Below are 19,295 nucleotides of genomic sequence, written 5' to 3' on the forward strand. Positions count from 1 at the left end.
ATAATGCAGAATTAGAAAACAATGAATTAAATTAAAAGCTTACTTGGAAAAAAATATAAGATGAAGAAGAAAAGTAGTTAGCATCCTAATTCTCAGAGAAGTAAACAGAATTAGAGAGTTAGATAGTAACTCCATAAGGCTGGTAACTGGTGGAGTCAGTATTTGAACTAAGGCTCTCCAGACTCTGCTCTTTCCACTATGTCAGGCTGCCTTCCTGAGGCGCTATAGTTTTGGTATGGCTTTTTTTTTCCCCCCTGAACTTTAAAAAATTGTATTATCAAACTAAGGAGGATGGTCATCTTGATATTCTCTCCTGCCCCCATTTTTGGTTTTTGACTAGCTTAATTACTGTTTAGAGAAACTTTAAAACTTTGAATTCTTTGTAATATTTGACTTAGTCAAGTAGTAAGTATTAAGTTTGTTCAAACCTAGAGCTTATAAATCCATTCAGTACCTCCTACTCTTATTGTATTTTAAAATGTTTCCTTCATTCTGTTATACTGTTTGAAAGAATTTTAAAATACATTAATAATAAGAAGAAACAGTGAGTATATATTTTATCTTCTAGATGCATGAGAAGAAAAATAAGATTTCCTTACAAGAATGTAACTAATCTTATCTTGTTAATAATTCCCAGGACTGCCAAATAAAAATCATAAGAATATGAAAAATGAGGTACATAATGCTTACTATACTGGAGGCATGCAATATAATTTTTGAGGTATAAACATCATGATAATACATAATGATTAAAAATTTATGTTAACTAAATTTCCCCCTCATGTTTGAGGCCAGGGAAAATTTATAAAAACAAGGTAATATTTAGCATATATGTGCTTTCAAATTTCATCTTTTTAATCGTATTTTATATTAAATCATATTTACATTAAATCTCAAATTTACCTCTGCAATCTCTATCCTTTTTGCAAGATCATCGAGAGAAAGACAGCTTTCATCAGAAGGCAGGTTCTCCTGTAGACTATAGGATTCTTCTTCAGGAGAAAGATCTTGAAGGAGATCAGGGTCTTCCTCTTGGTTATCTTCATATGAAAGGGAATCTTCAGTATCTTTTAAGCATCCTTCTAAAAGGCTGTTCAAATAGTCTTCTGTTTCCTTACTGACTTGTTCGTGTTTATCTCCCTGTTCCTCTGGGGCCATATACACCTCTGGAAGCACTGTACTTAAATCAGATACTTGATTATTTTCACAAAGTACACTCTCAGAGCCCTCTGAGTCAGTCTGCCCCTGTGGTGATTTTCCATCACTGTCTGTGAGATCAGGTTGCTGCAGCTCATTTAATTCATTGTTCTCAAGCTGGTCTGTGGGCAACGCCTCAGAAGCATCCTGAAGTAGCAACTGGAGTTCTTTTCTTTGCGTCTGTGAGTATTTACCCTCAGAAATCAACGCAGGAGGTATATGGTCAGAGCCTGGTAAAATCAGTGGCTCTATCACTGACTCGCTGGAAACCTTAGGATCCTTAGCAATGCCCTCTATTTCGGCCACATCTTGGCTGGCCTCTGACGGAGTCAGCTGCAAGCGCCTGTCATCTTCACAAGCATTCCCTGTAGAGTGTAGCTCAGACCTGCTCCCTGCCGACTCCAAGGGCAGGGCGTGGAGCTCCAGTGTGGCTTCAGCGCTGCAGGGCGGCTCCTCCGTGTGGCCCTTCCCTGCAGTTACCGGAAGGCTCAGGGGATCTGCCTGCCTGTTCATCTGATTACAGCAGGGACTGCTCTCCCGGGTCTCTTTTTTATGGTGGCTTTCTTTTCCTGATTCCATGCCAAGACAAGTTTCACTCTCTGAAAACGAAGGAAAACAAGTTGTTTTAAGATTCAAAACAGAACTTTGTACAGGAGGGAAGAGAAAGGACATGAATAATATGTGGGACATAATGATATTCTAAACCTCTGAAATGGAAATTCTACCTGATGGATAATAGTGTCTTTAGGTAGAGGAAACATCCTAAACATTTAGTAAGTAATCCTTTAGATATAAAAATTAACAGAGATTATTCAAAAACATGTTAAAATATGAATATATAATTTAGTCTTCATTATAATTGAAAAAGTCATTTTTTCAAAGGTTTAGAAGATATTCTTCTGAGCTTTATTGGCTGTGTATATTTAAACGAATATTTTAAAGTGTAGAAGAATTATTTTCAGTGTATTTAAGACATGGTATATTAAATAAATATTTTTACATGATGAACCATAGTAATACATAATTTAAAGTATAAGAAAAACAATACTGGTTCTGATCTATTAAAACTAAACTAAGGAACATAAGTCTGTTCTGTTCAAATTTATTTAAGCATAATATCCTTAATAATAACATCCTTAATTAATGTGTTGGAAAATTACTTGTAACTTCTTAAAGGGAGGCAGTCAAAGGTAGGGGCATAAAGCGTAAGTCTTGGTACCAGGCAGAAATGGGTTTGGAATTTTAATATTTCTTTCAATTTCTATTTTAAATAAAACAATTTAAAATACTTTTCTTTCACTTTCAAACTAAACCATTAAAAACTTTCACAAAATATATACTGAATGCATAAACTAGTAGTTAAGAGGGAAGCTTGCTCATGATTCAGTTTTTGGTCGATTAAGCATTCCTAACTACCACAGGAGTTTTAACTTTTTCTTGTGTCATATATTGTTTAATTTATACAAATCATGGGTCAAAGGTTAAAATCAAGGGTGAAATATAGTGATGATTATATTCTACCTGGTTTTTCATTTATTGGTACTTTAATAATTACCAATTGGCAATGGCAGCACGTACCATATCAAAGAAAAGACAGAACTTAAGTGCCATTTTCTGGTTTCAGAGAATCAGGGATGGAGGCTGGCCACCTCAACTCTGCACTGCTGAGCTTATTAGAGTTCGTATTACCTCCCCCATCTGATGTACTTGAACATCAGATGAGGAGAGGACAAGGAAAAATAGGTCTCTTTTGGGGAGAGTACAGCATTCTTTGTCTTGTCCCACCCCAAGGAATCATTCAAAGTTTGGAAGACTGCAAAAAAAAACACATGGACATTTTAATTCCCATTAGGTTGTCTGCTTCACCACTGAGCTTGCTGGTCTGCCTCTCTGTTAAGATGCAGGACGTCAGAGCAAAGAGGGCCCCAGCCAGATGGAAAGGGGGCCAAGCTCTCCTCCACAAGTTCCCAGTACCCAAAGGTTCAGAAGACGGCCCTCAAAACACATCCATAGAATTCAGAGAGTAAATAGCATAAACACAGGGCGGAGAGGGCCCCACATCAGAGGAACGGGGTGTGCTGTCTCTAGCTGAGGGCCAGTTACCTAAAGGACCACAGATGTCTAGGAGAGCAACTTGGAAGTAAACGCCTCCTCAGTCGGTCCTGCCGGAGCCACCACACGTCCCCATAGCCTGGATTCCGTCCTATGCACTAATCTAGCTAGCTTCACCAGAGAGCAGACCATGCTCCCAGCCCCTGCAGAGCTGGTGGACAGAGAAGAGCTTTGAATAAAATGAGATTTAAGTGTTATGGTAAAGTTTGGAATTGAATAGGACTAAGTCATAAAGAATCAAAATGAGACTATTTAATAGCTCTAAGTGACTGAAAAGTTAGAGAATCAGCCTGAGATGCCATTACATGAGTAGAAAGTGACGTGGCTGACTATAGTTACTTAGACAAAATACAATCATTTTAAGTACTGATTCTAATGAAGCAAGATACCACTTAAGTGGTGTGTAATAAAGACTACGCATAGGTACAATGTATTACTTATAAAATACTGGCCTGAAAACAGTTGCTTCATTCCACTATTAGAAACAATATAAAATATGAAAAAAAGTAGTAATTTAAGATGCAAAGGGCAAGAGTTTCAAACTAGATCAGGAGAGTAGCTATAGTTTGTTTGAAGCCATATAAAATCTAAGTGATATTTTTAATAGATATTCAGTCTCCAAATCAGACATAATATATGCTATTTTATAATTTGTTGTATCAAATCATGCTTTTGGGGAAAAACTTAAAACTTGTCTTTACAGGTAATGAAAAACAGCCTGCTGCCTCACCCTCCCATCTGTCTGATTCCTGCTCTTTAGGTGCAGCCACTGTTCAATTCCTTTAGCTGTTTCCTCTCATATTTACCCTCCATTTCTAGATAAGACTTACATTGTTATTTATTGACTTTTCAGTTTTAGAGACCACCTACTGACTTCCCACTATGGAAGAGAGTTAGTTCTCATGGTTCCTTTCCCCAACAATGATGTTTTCTTTCTCCTCCTCTAGCTCCCATTACAATTCAATACAATTCTGGGGCAAATCAATATTCAAATGTTTATGTTACTATGGCTTTGTAAATATTATTCACAACTGACCCACACTATGTACTCTGATACGTCTTCCTTTCTCATTTATGCTTTGTTTTCCTTGGTGTTGATAACTGCCTCATTACTTCATTTAAAAAAAAAAAAAACTTTACCTATGTGTCTTCAAACTCTGACAGATGTACAACTACGGCATATGTACCAACAGGTAATCCATTAGTTTTAAAACATATCCTTCTTGACTCCCTGACCTGGAACTCCTCTCCAGGGCTGCTACACAGGTATCATCCTGGAATTTCCTTTCCCAGTGATCCTAGGAATTCATTTTGGCTCTATTTTGGAAACCTTGTTTTCTCTGAATCCCAGGTCTTCCTCTTTGTTTATTCTCTCTTAGTAGAACATTTCCTAAGAAAAGGTACATGGAAGGTAAACTTTCTAAGATTATTCACATCTGAAAGTCTTTACTTCTTCACCCCTGACTAAAACTTTGGTTGGGTAAAGTTTTCTAGGTTAGAAATCATTCTCTCTCGCAATTTTGAAGGCACTGCTGTATTGTGTCTAGCTTCCAATAGGCCTCCGATTCGGTAGAAGGGGAATATAAAGGTCTAAATGCTTCTTGTACAGTGTTTTAGCCCAACCTGAAACCCTTAAATTTAGAGGTACCCTCTGTGCTTCCAATTCCCAAACCTTCCCAAGTAGAAATCAACCTTTTCCCTGTAGACACTTAGTTTTTGGCTTTCTCTGGTATGTTAAGCCAGGTGTCACCCATCTATCTGCTTTCCAGCTTCCAAAATTTTCTGGATGTCATATCTGCTGCTGGTTCCTTGCCAGTTCTGTCCTTCTGGCTTTCTGCCTTTAAGGATTCCCTTCAGATATTTTAATAGTGTTCCAAAAAAAAAGTGGAAGTAAATGTTTGATCCACTATGTTTAACCAAAAATATTTTCTGAATTTTCTACAAGTATGTATCATAGTATAAAACTTATTGTTAATGTTTCTGTTAATATTAACATGAATTTCTGTTAATTGGCTCTCCTGAACCCAAAGATCTAGTGAGGTAAGTTTACTAATCCCTATTGCATTGACTTAAGATGTACTAAAAAAAAATTCTACTCTGATGAAATAAAAATGGAATAAAAGCTGAGTGTATGACAAATACTTAATAATACCAAATTAAAGAGGTAGTTCTAAAATGAGAAGTTAGACTTAAACCTAAGTTCTAACTGATCTACAAATGCACATACCTTTGCGTTACTCTCTCATCTCCCATTCCCCCATGAATTCTCTTTAGGGAAAAATCCCCTATACAATACATGATGTGAGACTAAAGCATTCATGAATTAACACATTTCTTATATTTTCTGAGTATCTCATTAATTATCATCAGGTAAAAACATCTGAGTGATATCAGGCTTGAAAAAGAAATTTTCAATGTTAATATCTATTTTAGCAGATGGAAAGAAATGTGCCTAAATTAAGTCTGAACTGTTGGTAATAGTATAAATTAGTACAACTTCTACAGAGGCTAATTCAAAACTAAAAATGTACACACTCAGTCATCAGGGAAAAGCAAGTTAAAACCACAATGACATTCATATCCACTAAAATGACTTAAAAAAAAAAAGACTGACAACATTAAACATCAGCAAGGATGTGGAACAACTGGAATTCTCATATATCGCTGGTGGGGGTATAAAATAGGACAACAGCGTTGGAGAACTATTTGACAGTTTCTTAGAAAGCTAAACATGTACCTTCCCTATGACCCAATGACTCCACCCTCAGTTCTTTACCCAAGAGAAATAAAAACATGTATCTACAAAAAAATTTCCTACCGTTTTATTCATGATATCTCCAACGTGGAAACAACCCAAATACCTATCAACAGGTGTATGGATAAACAAATTGTGGTACAGTCAAAAAGTGGAATACTACTCAGCAATGAAAGGAAATGAATTAATGATACATACAACAATATGGGCGACTCTCAAAAAAAAAAGGATGCTGAGCGATTCTACTTATATTACATTCTAAAACAGGGAAAACCCACTGATAATAAGAGACAGCACTGGGTTGCCTGGGACTGGAGGTGGGAGGGACTGAGTGTAAGAGGGCTGGGAGAAAGATTCTGGAGAGATGAATATGTTCCACATCTTGACTGGGGTAGTGGCTACATGAGTGTATGCAGTTGTCAAAACTCATCAAATTATACAATTAAAATGGGTACATTTTATTGTATGGAAATTGTACTTCAATAAAGTTGATTAAAAAATGGGAAGGGAATGATAAATAGAAAACTCAGGATAATGGTTACCTCAGAGGTGGAGTGAAGCAGGTGATGGGATAGAGAGGAACACAAAGGTAGCTGTAACAGAACTGACTATTTAGTCCCTCATTGGGTACAAGGTTCACAGGTCTTCATTTTTCTATCAATTGTTAAAATGTATGTATGTTTCATATTATTTTTACATATAAAATATTACTTAATAAAAATGAATTAAAAAATAAATTAATAAAAACACATGGGCTTCAGGGTCAGAAAAATAGGGTTTAGCTTTGTGTTCTAATTAGTTCTGTTCCGGAGTAAGTCACTTACCTTCCTTGAGTTTCTTAAAATGATTTAGCTTACCTTAAATTGGTTGTTAGGAGGAAAAGATGAGATAATATACATAAAGGTATTTTGAAAATATAAAATACTCCATAAATTACTTGAAGACTTTAATAATGGTAGATTAATTAGAAAAGTAGCAATGAATAACACATAGAGAACATTAATGGAATACTAGTAGTAGGGGGTGGTGATAACATGAGGAGGAAGTGGTGGAGGAAGCGTAATGGGAGCAGTGAGCACATATATTTCTTACCTTGTGCCAGGTACTGTTCTAAACTTTAATGAAATTACTAATTTAATCCTCATAAGAATCCTATGAGGTAAGAACTATTAATGTCCACCTTTTGGAGCTGAGGAAAGGGAGGGACAGAGAAATTAGGCAACTTGCTTATGGTCACACAACTTTTTTTTTTTTGGCCGCACTGTGTGGCATGCAGGATCTTAGTTCCCCAACCAGGGATGGAACCCATGCGCCCTGCATTGGGAGCGCGGAGTCTTAACCACTGGACCACCAGGGAAGTCCCTTAGGGTCACACAACTTTAAGTGGTGGAGAGAGGATTCAAACCAGACAAGTTTGGTTCCAGAAACAGTGTCTTTAACCACCACACACACAAAAAAGCAAGTTACTTATTATATAAGGAGCTTAAGACCAAGATATGTAGAGAGAAAGAAAAGGGAAAGTCTCACTGTAGAACATGTAAGACATTAGAAATAAGGAATATGAGGTAAAACAAGGACAATATATTAAATATAAATCATTTAAAGTAATATTTTCATATTTCTCTTTCATATTCTTTCTTACATTTCTATGTATTTATTCATAGAATAACCAATCTGAGTAGGCTCATTATGAGAGATTTGACATTTTTCTTTAAAAGATATTATTTTATCAGACTTGGCAAGATTTCTTTCTCCAGAATTTAGTCCACACCCTCCCCCTAAAATGGCTATTAATGAAATGTCTTCATTGTGAAAGTCTTTGAAAATCCACACAACTTACTTAGCAGAAGTATGCTGTAATTTAATTAGAAACCAGAAGACCCAGGTTCTAGTCGTGAATCAAAGCACCAAGCAAGTGGCTTAAACGTGGTATCTCAGTTTCCTGTCTGTGCCACCTATCTCGCAGTAGAGCCCAAGCTAGAAGTAGTGCCAAGCTAGTGCTGGGCAGTGTCAGACTCAAACAATCAGCATGTAATAACAGCCTTCTTCCCAATGTGCACAGCAAAGAGACCCATTCACACCCAAACTAGGTGACTATTTTGTGACTTTGTCCCCTAAGATTTTTATGAAGCTCATTGTATTCTGATTTCCAAAATAAAAATGACTGGAAAAAAGAGACAGGAAGAACAGAGTATAGTAGGATTGACCTAAGGCAACCCAAATTTGCCTCATAAGAGAAGAGGGGACAAAGTAAGATTTTGGGGGAAAAAAACGTAAAGAGAAAAAAGCAAGTGAAATTGCAGGCATCATCGTCGTCATCTTACCTCTTCAGGCAACTCAAGTCAAAAGACCTGATGCTGCCTGTTTACTATCAAGGCTCTCAGGCCCAGGAACATAAAGCCCAGGAATATAAATTAGTACTAAAATCATAAACAAGGAAAAATAAATGCCCTAAAACATATTTATTTATCTTTATTTTCTATATTTTTTATAATGAACATACATTACTACTGCAAGAAAAAAAATTTCTAGAAATCTTTAACTTTTGACATAAGACACAGTGTTATAAAATATACTATGAATGCTATAGAAATATATATGTACAAATTAAAGTATACCATATGTTAGTCAACAAAAAAAGGAAGAGAATAAATTACTATAGATAAACTATAAGGATACAGAGCTTATCTTGATAATATCTAGATTTACAGAAAAAATTTCTGATAAAGTTTGTACAAAAATTGATTTTTTTTAACAGAAAGGGATGTCTGAATACACTAAAACCAATTCTATTTCAGAGCTTATTTGTACAATCTTGTCATATTCTGTTAGACACATATAACCACCTATTGAAAACATGAAATAATTTTATGTTTTTATAAGAATTCAGATTTTATCATTCCTACTACCAGATATCTAAAAATAGAATTACACAATGTAAAAAAATCTTACTTTGCTATTTGTGTAGGAGAGGTATACGCAAAAAAACTCCTTCACAGCAACTCAGATTAACACTTGTAGAATATTTATTACAAGAGCCAGGTATATCTCTTATATCCCCCTGTAATTTAAAAACATACCCGGCTCTTTGGCTGTAGCTCCTCTTCCCTTTGGATCTTCAGATACTATTAACTGCGTAAAGCATTTCCTTCCCAGGGACTTCTGTACAGCTGCCATCTAAAAAGTTTTTTAAAAAGAAGAAGAAGAAAAAAAAAAACTTTGGAGGAAACTGTTACATTAAATTAGAAAGCTGAAAATAATTTGAGAAAGGTTTCATTATTTTCTAAAACAGTACATACAACAAACATGATACAACATTTTTCCTATAGACATTTTCAAAGAAAATCTCTTACCTTATATTTGGATAAAAGAGGACTGTAGAAAAAAAGAGAGAAAAAAAAGAATTAAAAAAAAAATTACAGCAGCAATATGCTTCCAAACAAATGCCACTGAAAGGGCTATAAAAAAAAAAAAAAAATAGAGCTTCTCTGGATTCTAATATTAGCACAGAACATTTCCACTGCTGAAACATTACCACTGGTTCACATAGTTCAAAGTGCAGCTATCTCATGTGTTAATCTCCTTAGATGGCCAATAACTAATGAAAACCTCCATAGAAGCTATAAATACTGAGATTCAGGGGGGAAAATGTCAACCTTTTGCTAATAATGTATTTCAAGAGCATTTCACAGATATTATTAAAATTTTAGTTTATGCCATTATAGTCTAAAATTATGGTGGAAGATAATTTTATATGCATTATCCATAGAAAAGGATAACAAAAGTAATCTTTAAATACTGTATTTTAGGAAATACCCAAGATAAAAGAATGCATATATTCACAAAAAGCATACACAAAAATGTCCACAGCCATTTTATTCATACAATTCAAAAACTGGAAACAAACCAAATGTCTATTAATAATATAATGGATAAATAAATTGCTGCACAGTCATATAATGAATCCACACAGCAGTAAGGCAGAGCAAGTTACCATAACATGTAACAATATGTAACACCAACATAACCATGGGCAAAAGAAGCTAGATACAAAAATCTACTCTGTGTGATTACATTTATATTAAATTACAGAACAGGCAAATACACTGTTATAGAACCCAGACGGTAGTTACTTTGCGGGATGGGTACTGACTTTGTACACAAATTAGGGAGCTTTCTGAGGGGCTGGACTGTCCTGTATCTTGGTCAGACTGGTAGTTACACTATGTATCTGTACATGTACAAATTCATCAAGCTGGGTACTTTAATGTATGTATAACTCAAAAATATTTTTTATATTAAAAATTTTAGGAGTATAATTTTTGGAAATTATCAAATTTAAAGCATAAAAACTTGGGGTTTTGTTTACTATACCATCCACTATTCATTAGCCAGAAATTCTCTAGTGATCTGAAGCAATGTGACTAGCTTTTAAATTATGTGTTGGCAAGTTACCTTATATTTAAAAAGAGAAAAAAAAAAGAAAAAAAAGTCATGCTCATATTAGGTTCAATAAGTATTTGTTTTTAAATAATTAAAACATTTGTAACACATTAAAAAATTATTAGTTCCATGGGAAGGGCAGAAAAAGTGTCTATATTGAAATCTGAAAGTAAGAAAACAATCTCCTTTATCTATTTTAAAAGATTCCATTGTTTAAAACCTCTACAAAGTCAAAAGTTAACCTATTTAACTCACTAAGAAATTAGGTTATAATGCAAAATCCATAAAAATACTGTTCTAAAGGTTCAAATTGACTAACACAAGAAAATTGTACATCCCAGAAATCTGCACTAGTTTAATGACTATCATGTCCCCTCACCTTTAAAATTCTGAGTCTTCAAATAATGAATTAAAAAAAATATATTTAAGTGCTTTATTATTACTATATTCAGTTTTAAAAATCCAACTCTTCGATACAAATCAAACAATTTAAAATTATCTGGTAAATGGAGTTTTCCTTCTACAGTATTTTGGTTAAATACCATAGTGCATTTGCTTTCCAGTATTAGACTACTCTTAAAAATGTGTTTTTACTCTAACCTAGAAACATTGACAAACATACAAACATTGAAAAACAATTATAATAAAAAATCCTAACACAAATTTTTCCATCTGAATGGCCTAATCCCTTAACCAAAAAGTAGTCAAAATTAGAAGTTACATTTAAAAATTTCTAATTAGAAGGTGCTTTGAATTTTGTAAAGTAGACCTTTCGCTGAGTTTAGTGTAAGAAACAGATAAAAGCTGAGAAAGAAACCTAATCATTTTATCAACTTTAATTTCTCCAGTTGAAAGCATTAACAAAACAAAGAAATGAATCTTGTATTTCAAATATTCAATGCTACAGTGCTTCTTCAATATTCTATTCCAACTCATTGTAAACAAATACTGAAGTACTTACTCTTGATGTGTTGTACAAAATTTAGCAAGCCGTTCAAAATCCTCACCATTAAATCCTCTTTCTGAATTCCTCAAAGATGTAACTGTATGTGGTTGTACAGTTTTCCATTTTGTTTCTAAATGTAAAATATTTGTTAGTCACTGGCTGTTACAAAACATGTTTAGGAGGGAAAAAATAGTTAACTGGCACCACTGATAAAATCATCATGCAAAAGTATCTTCTCAACCCCAAAGTTAACACAGAAATAGCTAAGTGATTACTTTTCATTCTAAGTAAATATTATCCCAGAGACTAAATTAGCCAATAGGGCATACAAAGGGATCAGAAGAAATGCAAACAGTTGCAAGTGTTCTTTTCTTGGCACTGATATGAAGAACAAAATACAAAGAGAAAAATTTTCTTACAATGACATAAACTTGCGGTAAAAATGCTACTTTCTTTGCAACATTAACTTGACTAGAAATGTCTATTTCCTAAAACTAGGTCAAATATGTTAACTTTCTAGAGAGCAACTTGTTAGATTATTGATAATTCCACATTCTGTCAGTCTGTACTCACCCCACTGTTCTTGAATGGCAGAAAGATTCGCGAGCAATTGCTCATGATACAGTCGTTCCAGCTGAATGAATTTCATTGCTTTCTCATCTGAATAGAAAATTTGAGGAAAATAGAAATCCAGCCTAAAGAATAATGTCCTATATCAGTTGATAAATTTGAAGCTTGCCAAGAAATGAGAGGACTCTAAATACTTTTAAATTTAAACAAAACTTAAGTAAGGTTTCTTGGTTTTGAAGTAGGTAAATTTTAATGTAGCATATCATGCAGTAGCTACCTGGGTTCTATTCTATCAGCAAACAGTAGAAACAAAAAGAAGGTTTTAATGTTCAAGGAATGCCTGCTTGCTAATAATATCTCTAGGAGAGTCAATTAAATATAATTTAATTAGAAATAGGACCCATGTGGAATCCTGTAATCTAAGTGTTTCCCCCCCCCCTTTTTTTTCTCTCCTTAAATTACCTTCTGTCAAGCAACTATGTTACCCTCTAGTCAAATGTTTTTGATTTCAACTGCCTGTGATCCTTTACTTATTTCTCACTGAATACTTTAAAAAAAAAATTAACTTGCCACAGTAATTTTCATAATTATGTGCTTCTACTTTTTTGGTAGATTTTCTTATAAACTGCTGCCTTCTCCATCTGTATCACACATTTAGCATCATATGAGGTCATAATAAATTGTCCAACTGTCTACCTTCCTTTGGGCCATGTTCTAAATGTTGACCCAGAAAGAAGGAAGAGAAAAAAACTCACTGTTTTAGCTTTTTGTCCTTCCCATGATCACTCAGAGGTTTAATTCTCTCTCGCATTTGCAGTCTTAAAGATATGCCAGGAATCATAAAATAGGCCAGGGAGAAGCAGAGACAATTCCATTTTCCTCTGTGCATGGCTTAAAAGTATACCAATGTTTCTCAAGCTTTACTGAACATAAAAATTATTTGAAAATCTTGCTAAAATAGTGATTCATGGGTCTGATCCCCAGAAGCTCTGATTCTAAGGCCCATGAATTTTCATTTCTAAGAAGCTCCCAGGGATGCTGATGCTGATCTGCACTGCACTACATCATACTCACTATTTGGGTAGTTCTAGCTTCCCTTCCATAAGAATTTGATTTCCTACATACTTAGAAATGAACTGCCACTGTCTGAAGTTTCGTTTAGTAGTTTACTTGATAGGATTCAGGATGACAACTGCTTATCCCTCAATCTGTGGTGAAAGTCCATAAGGTTAGGAGGAAAAAGAAATCACACAAATGGGGAAATAGAGATACTTAGGATACATTCTTTCTAGAGTATATATTGGGTCATCTTTGAAAAACAATTTCAAATGAGGAAAATTTAAAAGCTAAGGGAATAAATCTTTCCTATACAGAAGTTAACATGCAGTCTCCCTTGAGAACATTTATTCTGTTTATTACTAGTGAAGAACTCAATCTTCCCTTTACTGATATATAGCTACAATAAGACAGTTATGAGATTTACTATGTATAATACGCTTGACAGACTCTAACGTACAAATATTACTTGACTTGTACTTCTGTTTAATTCAAAAGAAAAAAAATTCAATGGGTTTTTCTTTTTTTTTTTTTTTTGGCAACATGCTTTCCCCCCTCCCCCCAACACACAAATATTTAGATTTTGGTAAAATTAGGGCTTGTTCATGGGAGGTCAAATTTGGGTGGTTCTAGAGAATTTTCTGGAGTGACAAATTCCCTACATCTTGTTTTCTGAGATGGTTACATTGGTGCATACAACAATTAACCCAGTGAAAACAACAGATTATACATTTCATTGTATGTAAATCTCCGTTTTTAAAAATGGGCAGTTCTGTACGAAATCTGTGAATTTCTTCTTGTAATTAAGAAAAGGATACAGTCCTCCTCCTGGAAATAGGACTCTGCTATCTGTTAAAAACAAATAAAAAACAGAGGAAATTAAATTAACATTTGGATGAAAAGACAAATTTAGAAGAAACCAAGACCTTGAAATTCTCAAAGTCTTTGATATTGAACTAAGAAAACTCTTATTTAACTACATTCACCAGTTCAGAAAAAATCTGACTGTAGGCACAGGACACATTTCTGAAGTCACTTATCTCAAGAAAAGCAAACATAGACATTCTTTGGTCCATATACAATCTCATTCTTCCTACTCTATTTCAAGTCAAAGCAAACATCACTGATTCATTAGAGTTTAGAAGTAAGAACTCTAAAGAATGAGGAAAATGCTACTGAGGCTTATAAAAGTATAACATGAGTGAAAGGATGACTTCATCGTAAATTAAAAAGTTGAAATATGTCATGTCACATGAGATCTTAAAACCTATTCATTTCATTTCTGTTTCACAAACTACCTCATGGGACACTGATTTTTCATTCTCTTTTGATATTTCAGAAAAGGACAGACCAAGTGCTAATAGTTGAGCAATGATGTTTGGAATATATACAAAGTGCTGCACAGTATAAAGGGCACTGGATGGGAGGGTGGGGTCCAGAGACTCATGATCTGGACCCAGTTGAGGCTTATCACTTAGCAGATTCATTCTAGAGCACCTTTAAATTTAAAAATTCTTTGATTCTAAAAACTTTGGGATCTTTTATTTAGATCTTTATTTAGATATAGCATTTATAAATAGAATAGTAAAACCGAAAGTATTCACTGAGAAATACTTGCATAAATTGACTACTCTCATATTTAAAATATTTCATTAAGTACTTTATACTTTCAAACAGTTTCCACTGATTTTTAGTAAGTCTCTAGTGAAAAAGGTATTCCATTTATAGATCACTATCTCCATTTTCCAGGTAGCTGCCAAGGCAAAGAGCAATAAAGCACTTGTCAAACCTATAAGCTAGCAATAAAAAGGAATGGTTTTTCCCAAATCCCACAGTGGAAAAAGGATAGTTTTAAAGGAAATATTTGCCTAGCTTAAAATTTATTCTATATATCTAACATTCTTCCAGGAGCAACACAGCAATATAGATGGACTCAATCACCTCTTTGTAAACTGTTAATCAATTAGCTTTCAGATTTCCATGACAGTTCTAGTACAATAAGTGCAACCAAAAAGACAGGGTCAGGGGACTTCCCTGGTGGTGCACTGGTTAAGAATCTGACTGCCAATGCAGGGGACACGAGTTTGAGCCCTGGTCCAGAAAGATCCCACATGCCACGGAGCAACTAAGCCCGTGCACCACAACTACTGAGCCTGCGCTCTAGAGCCAGCGAGCCACAACTGAGCCTGCAAGCCACAGCTACTGAAGCCTGCACGCCTAGAGCCCGAGCTCCACCACAAGAGAAGCCACCTCAATGAGAAGCCTGCGCACCGCAACGAAGACTAGACCCCGCTCGCCGCAACTAGAGAAAGCCCGCGCGCAGCAACGAAGACCCAACGCAGCCAAAAATAAATAAATAAATTTAAATATATATAAAAAAAGGGTCATGAAACCCAAGGTCTCAAAAATAAAAGGCATTTCCAAGGTGAAAGGCCAGCTTGAAAAATAAATATACAGATCATTTCCCCTATAAAAACCTACCCCTGGCACGTCTAGCAGGGCAAAAGAAAATGTGATTTTCTTTGATGCCCCATATGTCTAGATCTGGGAGGTAGCCTGGTAGAGCAGAAAAACGTGAGGTTTGAAAGTGAATAACCTGACTGTGTTCTAGTCCAAGCTTTGCCACTACCAGCTGTGTGACCCTGGACATGTCATTTCATGTCTCAAACTCAGCTTCCTTATCTGTAAAATAGGGACAATAATACCTACAACTCTGAGACAGGGCTGCTGTAAGGACTAAGTGAGGGAATGTGCATCTAGCACAGTGCCCAGCACATAGCAGTAAGTGCTTAAAATGGTTTTCGAGTCTGACTCTGGACCAGAAGTGAGAGAGGCAGAGTAGAATCATGTGAAGAAGTAAGTTGAAAATCACTTTGGGGTGGTAATAATTTTAAGGTTCTCCTGGTTTCAGGCTTCTTTTACCTACCAGAAACAAAAAGAAAGGGAATTAGGAAGGTGTATTTTTTCGGCCATAGTCTCACAGAGTGGCTTCAAGGATCCCAGCAGAGCCATATCCTGCCTGAGTCTGAGTTTCAGTATAAGCTCACTGAGCACAGAGTACAGCACTTGATCTTTTTCTTCTTACTTCTGTATGAGAGACTTCTAAGTTTATGACTTCAGTTACATATTTAAAGCTAACCTGCAGTCATATTAACTAAGTCAGTGTAGGAAGATTACTCAAACCCAAGAAAAATAATTTTTAAATGGAATCTTCAAGAGTTCCAAGAGCTGAAAGTGTAAGTATAGCTAAAGTAATCATAGTCATTATATCAAATGGCCTTTAGCATATATTCATCCATATAATATCATGTTAAAAATAATATAATTGTCCCCTAATTAACTCTTCCCATCCATGCTTCCTTATTTCTGTTAGTGGTACTACCATTCCTTTCAACTGGATATCCTAGCATTATTCATCTCTGATTTCCTCTTCATCCCTTTTTTTACTATCTACACCAAGTCCTTCCATCAGGATTTCAAATTCACCCCTCTGGATTTACACTGTCACCACCTTAACCTAGATGCTATTCTCACCTTATGCCTGAATTATAAATTTCTTGTTTTAGCTCTTATTTTTATCAAGATTACACATGTATATGGTTTAAGGAGTCAAATAGTTCTATGAGGTGTGTTAAAAAAGGCCCTACCCTTCTTGCCCTATTCTCCTTTCTTCAGGAGCAAGCACTTAGATTTCTCTTATCTGTTTAAAATATTTTTTTTTTGCTGTATCTCTAAACATTATGCTTATATTTGCTATTTCTTTGATTTTTTCAGTTTTAGAAAATGAGGATTGGGTCTTTTCCTCCTCCCCCATCCAAACCCTACAAACATATACGACACACACTTTCTCTCACATATTCACCTATACCATGTTATTATATTGTAGTAATAGGTAGATAAACATTTAATGTTTACCTTATTATGAGTTAAGCCAAGTAGTAAACTCATTATTTTTCCTTTCCTGAAAACTTTTTATTTTCCCTGGAGTTTCTTCCCCCCCCCCTTTTTTTTAAATAGTTTTCCATGCACTTATCACTTATACGACTCTAAACAGTCCACCAAGAGTCTAAATCTTCCCTCAATACATTCAGATACCGCAAATATTCAGAAATAGGAAAATGATATAAAAGTTCCTCCCCAGACCCTTCTGATCTGCTCAAATAGAAGTGGTTACACTCTCCTTCTTGGTACAAAGCTGTCATCTTAGAAACTCCCTTCACCTAGAGATTCCCTTCACCTCTCTCCTGGTAGCATCCCCAGTTTCCTGTATCTCAATCTTCCTGTTCCTTGGTTTACTCCCTTGTTTTGCTGGAGTACATCATCTAGTGGCTTCCCGAGAAAGGATGGAAAGGAAGTACCACAGACCCTGATGTAGGAACATTCTTGGTATATCTGACGAACTGCTAGGAGGCCAGTGAACCTGGAAAGGAGTGAACAAGAAGGAGAGTTTTAGGAATTAAGGTCTAAGAGGTAACAGGGCCAAATCATGTAGGATCTCGTAGGCCATGGGTAAGGATTTTGGCTTTTACTCTGAATGCGAAGAGAAGTCAGTGGATGGCTTTGAGCAGAGAAGTAACATGATCTGACGTAACATTTTATCTGAATCACAATGGCTGCTGTGTACAGAGAAAAAAACCTAAATGGAAGTAAAGGTAAAGCAAGGAGGTTTCTACAATTAGTTTACTGCAAGAATCCAAGTGAGATTTGATAATGTCTTGTACTGAGATGGTGGCAATGAAGGAGGCAAGAAGAGGTCAGAATCTGTCAGAATCTGGATATATTTTGAAATAGAGTGGCAGGACTCGCTGATTGGATTTGGACGTGGGGAAAAGTGAAGGATGACTTCAAAGTATTTGGTCTCAGCAACTGGAGGGATGGAGTTGCCATTTAACAAAAGGCGGAAGACTAGGAAAGCAAAAGATTCTGGAGAAAAAAAATCAAAGTTTGATTTTGGGCATCTTAAGTTTGAAATGCCCATGAGATGCCTCAGGAAGCTGGATGTTTAAGTCTGTAGTTCAGAATTGAATCCTGAAGCCCGTCAATGTTTAAGAATTAGTAAAACCTGGAGGACTCAACAAATGAGCCAGAGAAGGTGCGTCCAGTGAGGTAAGATGTAAAGGCCAAAAGTGAGGGGTCCTAAAAGGCAAAAAAAGAAAATGCTGTAAAATAGAGTATGTGGTCCACTTGTCAGAGATTCTAATACTTCCAGTAAGATGAAAACTGAGGACTGACCACGAGATTCACGTGGGCACGCAACATGGAGGTCACGCCTGGCCTTTACAATGCAATTTTGATGGAGTAGTTGGCACAAAGGCCAGACTGGAGTGAGTTCAAGAGAGAACTGAGTATGGAATGTTACCTAGGTAGAATTCTTGGCCAATATATTTTAACCTGAATCAAATCATGAAGAAATAATCAGGCAGATCCTAATTATGGGACATTTTACAAGAATTCTTGAGTCTTCAGAAGTGTCAGTGTTATAGAAGTATAAACAAACAAGCAAATAAACAAAACAAAAGGCAGGGAATTGTTCTGGATTACCAAAGACTAAAGAATCTTCCCAATGTGTGCTCCTTCACTGGATCCTGGATCTGGGGAAAACTAGTTATAAAGAATATTTGTGGAGTAACTTGAGGGAAACAAATATAGGCTGTATGTTAAATAATATTAAACCAATGTCTCATTTCTTGGGGTTGATAATGGCATTGTAGGTTATGTAGGAGAGTATCATTGTTCTTGGGAAATTTATGCACAAGTATTGATATTTAAGGGTGAAGTGATATAATGCCTGAAAATTACTTTAAAATGCGTCAGTGGAAAATATGTGTGTGGAGAGGGGTTGGGGGGTAGGAGGAAAACGAAAATCTGGCAAAATGTCAACAACTATCAATCCAAGTGAAAGGCACAGTATGAGATATTGGGAATTACTAAATAATGAAAACAAGAAAAAGTCACTCCACTTCTCCCTGATTTGTGTCTCCCTTGGGAGGTGACAGGATATTTTGTATTCTTGGGCTGAGGAAGGCAGCCATCAGCTGAATCCTGTTGCCCTGATGTCTCAGCTTACTACAGGCTTCAGCATCTGCTTCCAACAAGCAATGTTTGAATTAGTGACAGAGAAATGTAGTTATAATGCTTAATATTTATTTAGCTTTTATGTTAAGTGTACCAAGTACTATGTTAAGTACTTTTACTGCATTATTTCACTGAGTCCTC

General features: G+C 35.5%; 1 protein-coding gene across 3 annotated transcripts in view; it reads right to left on the reverse strand.

Annotated features, from left to right (window-relative positions):
* CNST (consortin, connexin sorting protein) overlaps window positions 1-19,295 on the reverse strand; it is a 138,001-nt gene that overhangs the window by 36,559 nt on the left and 82,147 nt on the right. For all 3 annotated transcript variants that reach the window (XM_082470241.1, XM_082470243.1, XM_082470242.1), the window contains 6 exons: window positions 13,898-13,928; window positions 12,027-12,113; window positions 11,469-11,583; window positions 9,418-9,439; window positions 9,145-9,241; window positions 904-1,796 (listed from right to left, as the gene is read on the reverse strand). In XM_082470241.1, the coding sequence (XP_082326367.1) occupies window positions 904-1,796; window positions 9,145-9,241; window positions 9,418-9,439; window positions 11,469-11,583; window positions 12,027-12,113; window positions 13,898-13,928 (1,245 nt within the window). The remainder of the gene's footprint in view (window positions 1-903; window positions 1,797-9,144; window positions 9,242-9,417; window positions 9,440-11,468; window positions 11,584-12,026; window positions 12,114-13,897; window positions 13,929-19,295) is intronic.

Source organism: Balaenoptera physalus (genome assembly GCF_965194825.1).
Source record: "Balaenoptera physalus genome assembly, chromosome: 1".
Classification (NCBI taxonomy): domain Eukaryota; kingdom Metazoa; phylum Chordata; class Mammalia; order Artiodactyla; family Balaenopteridae; genus Balaenoptera; species Balaenoptera physalus.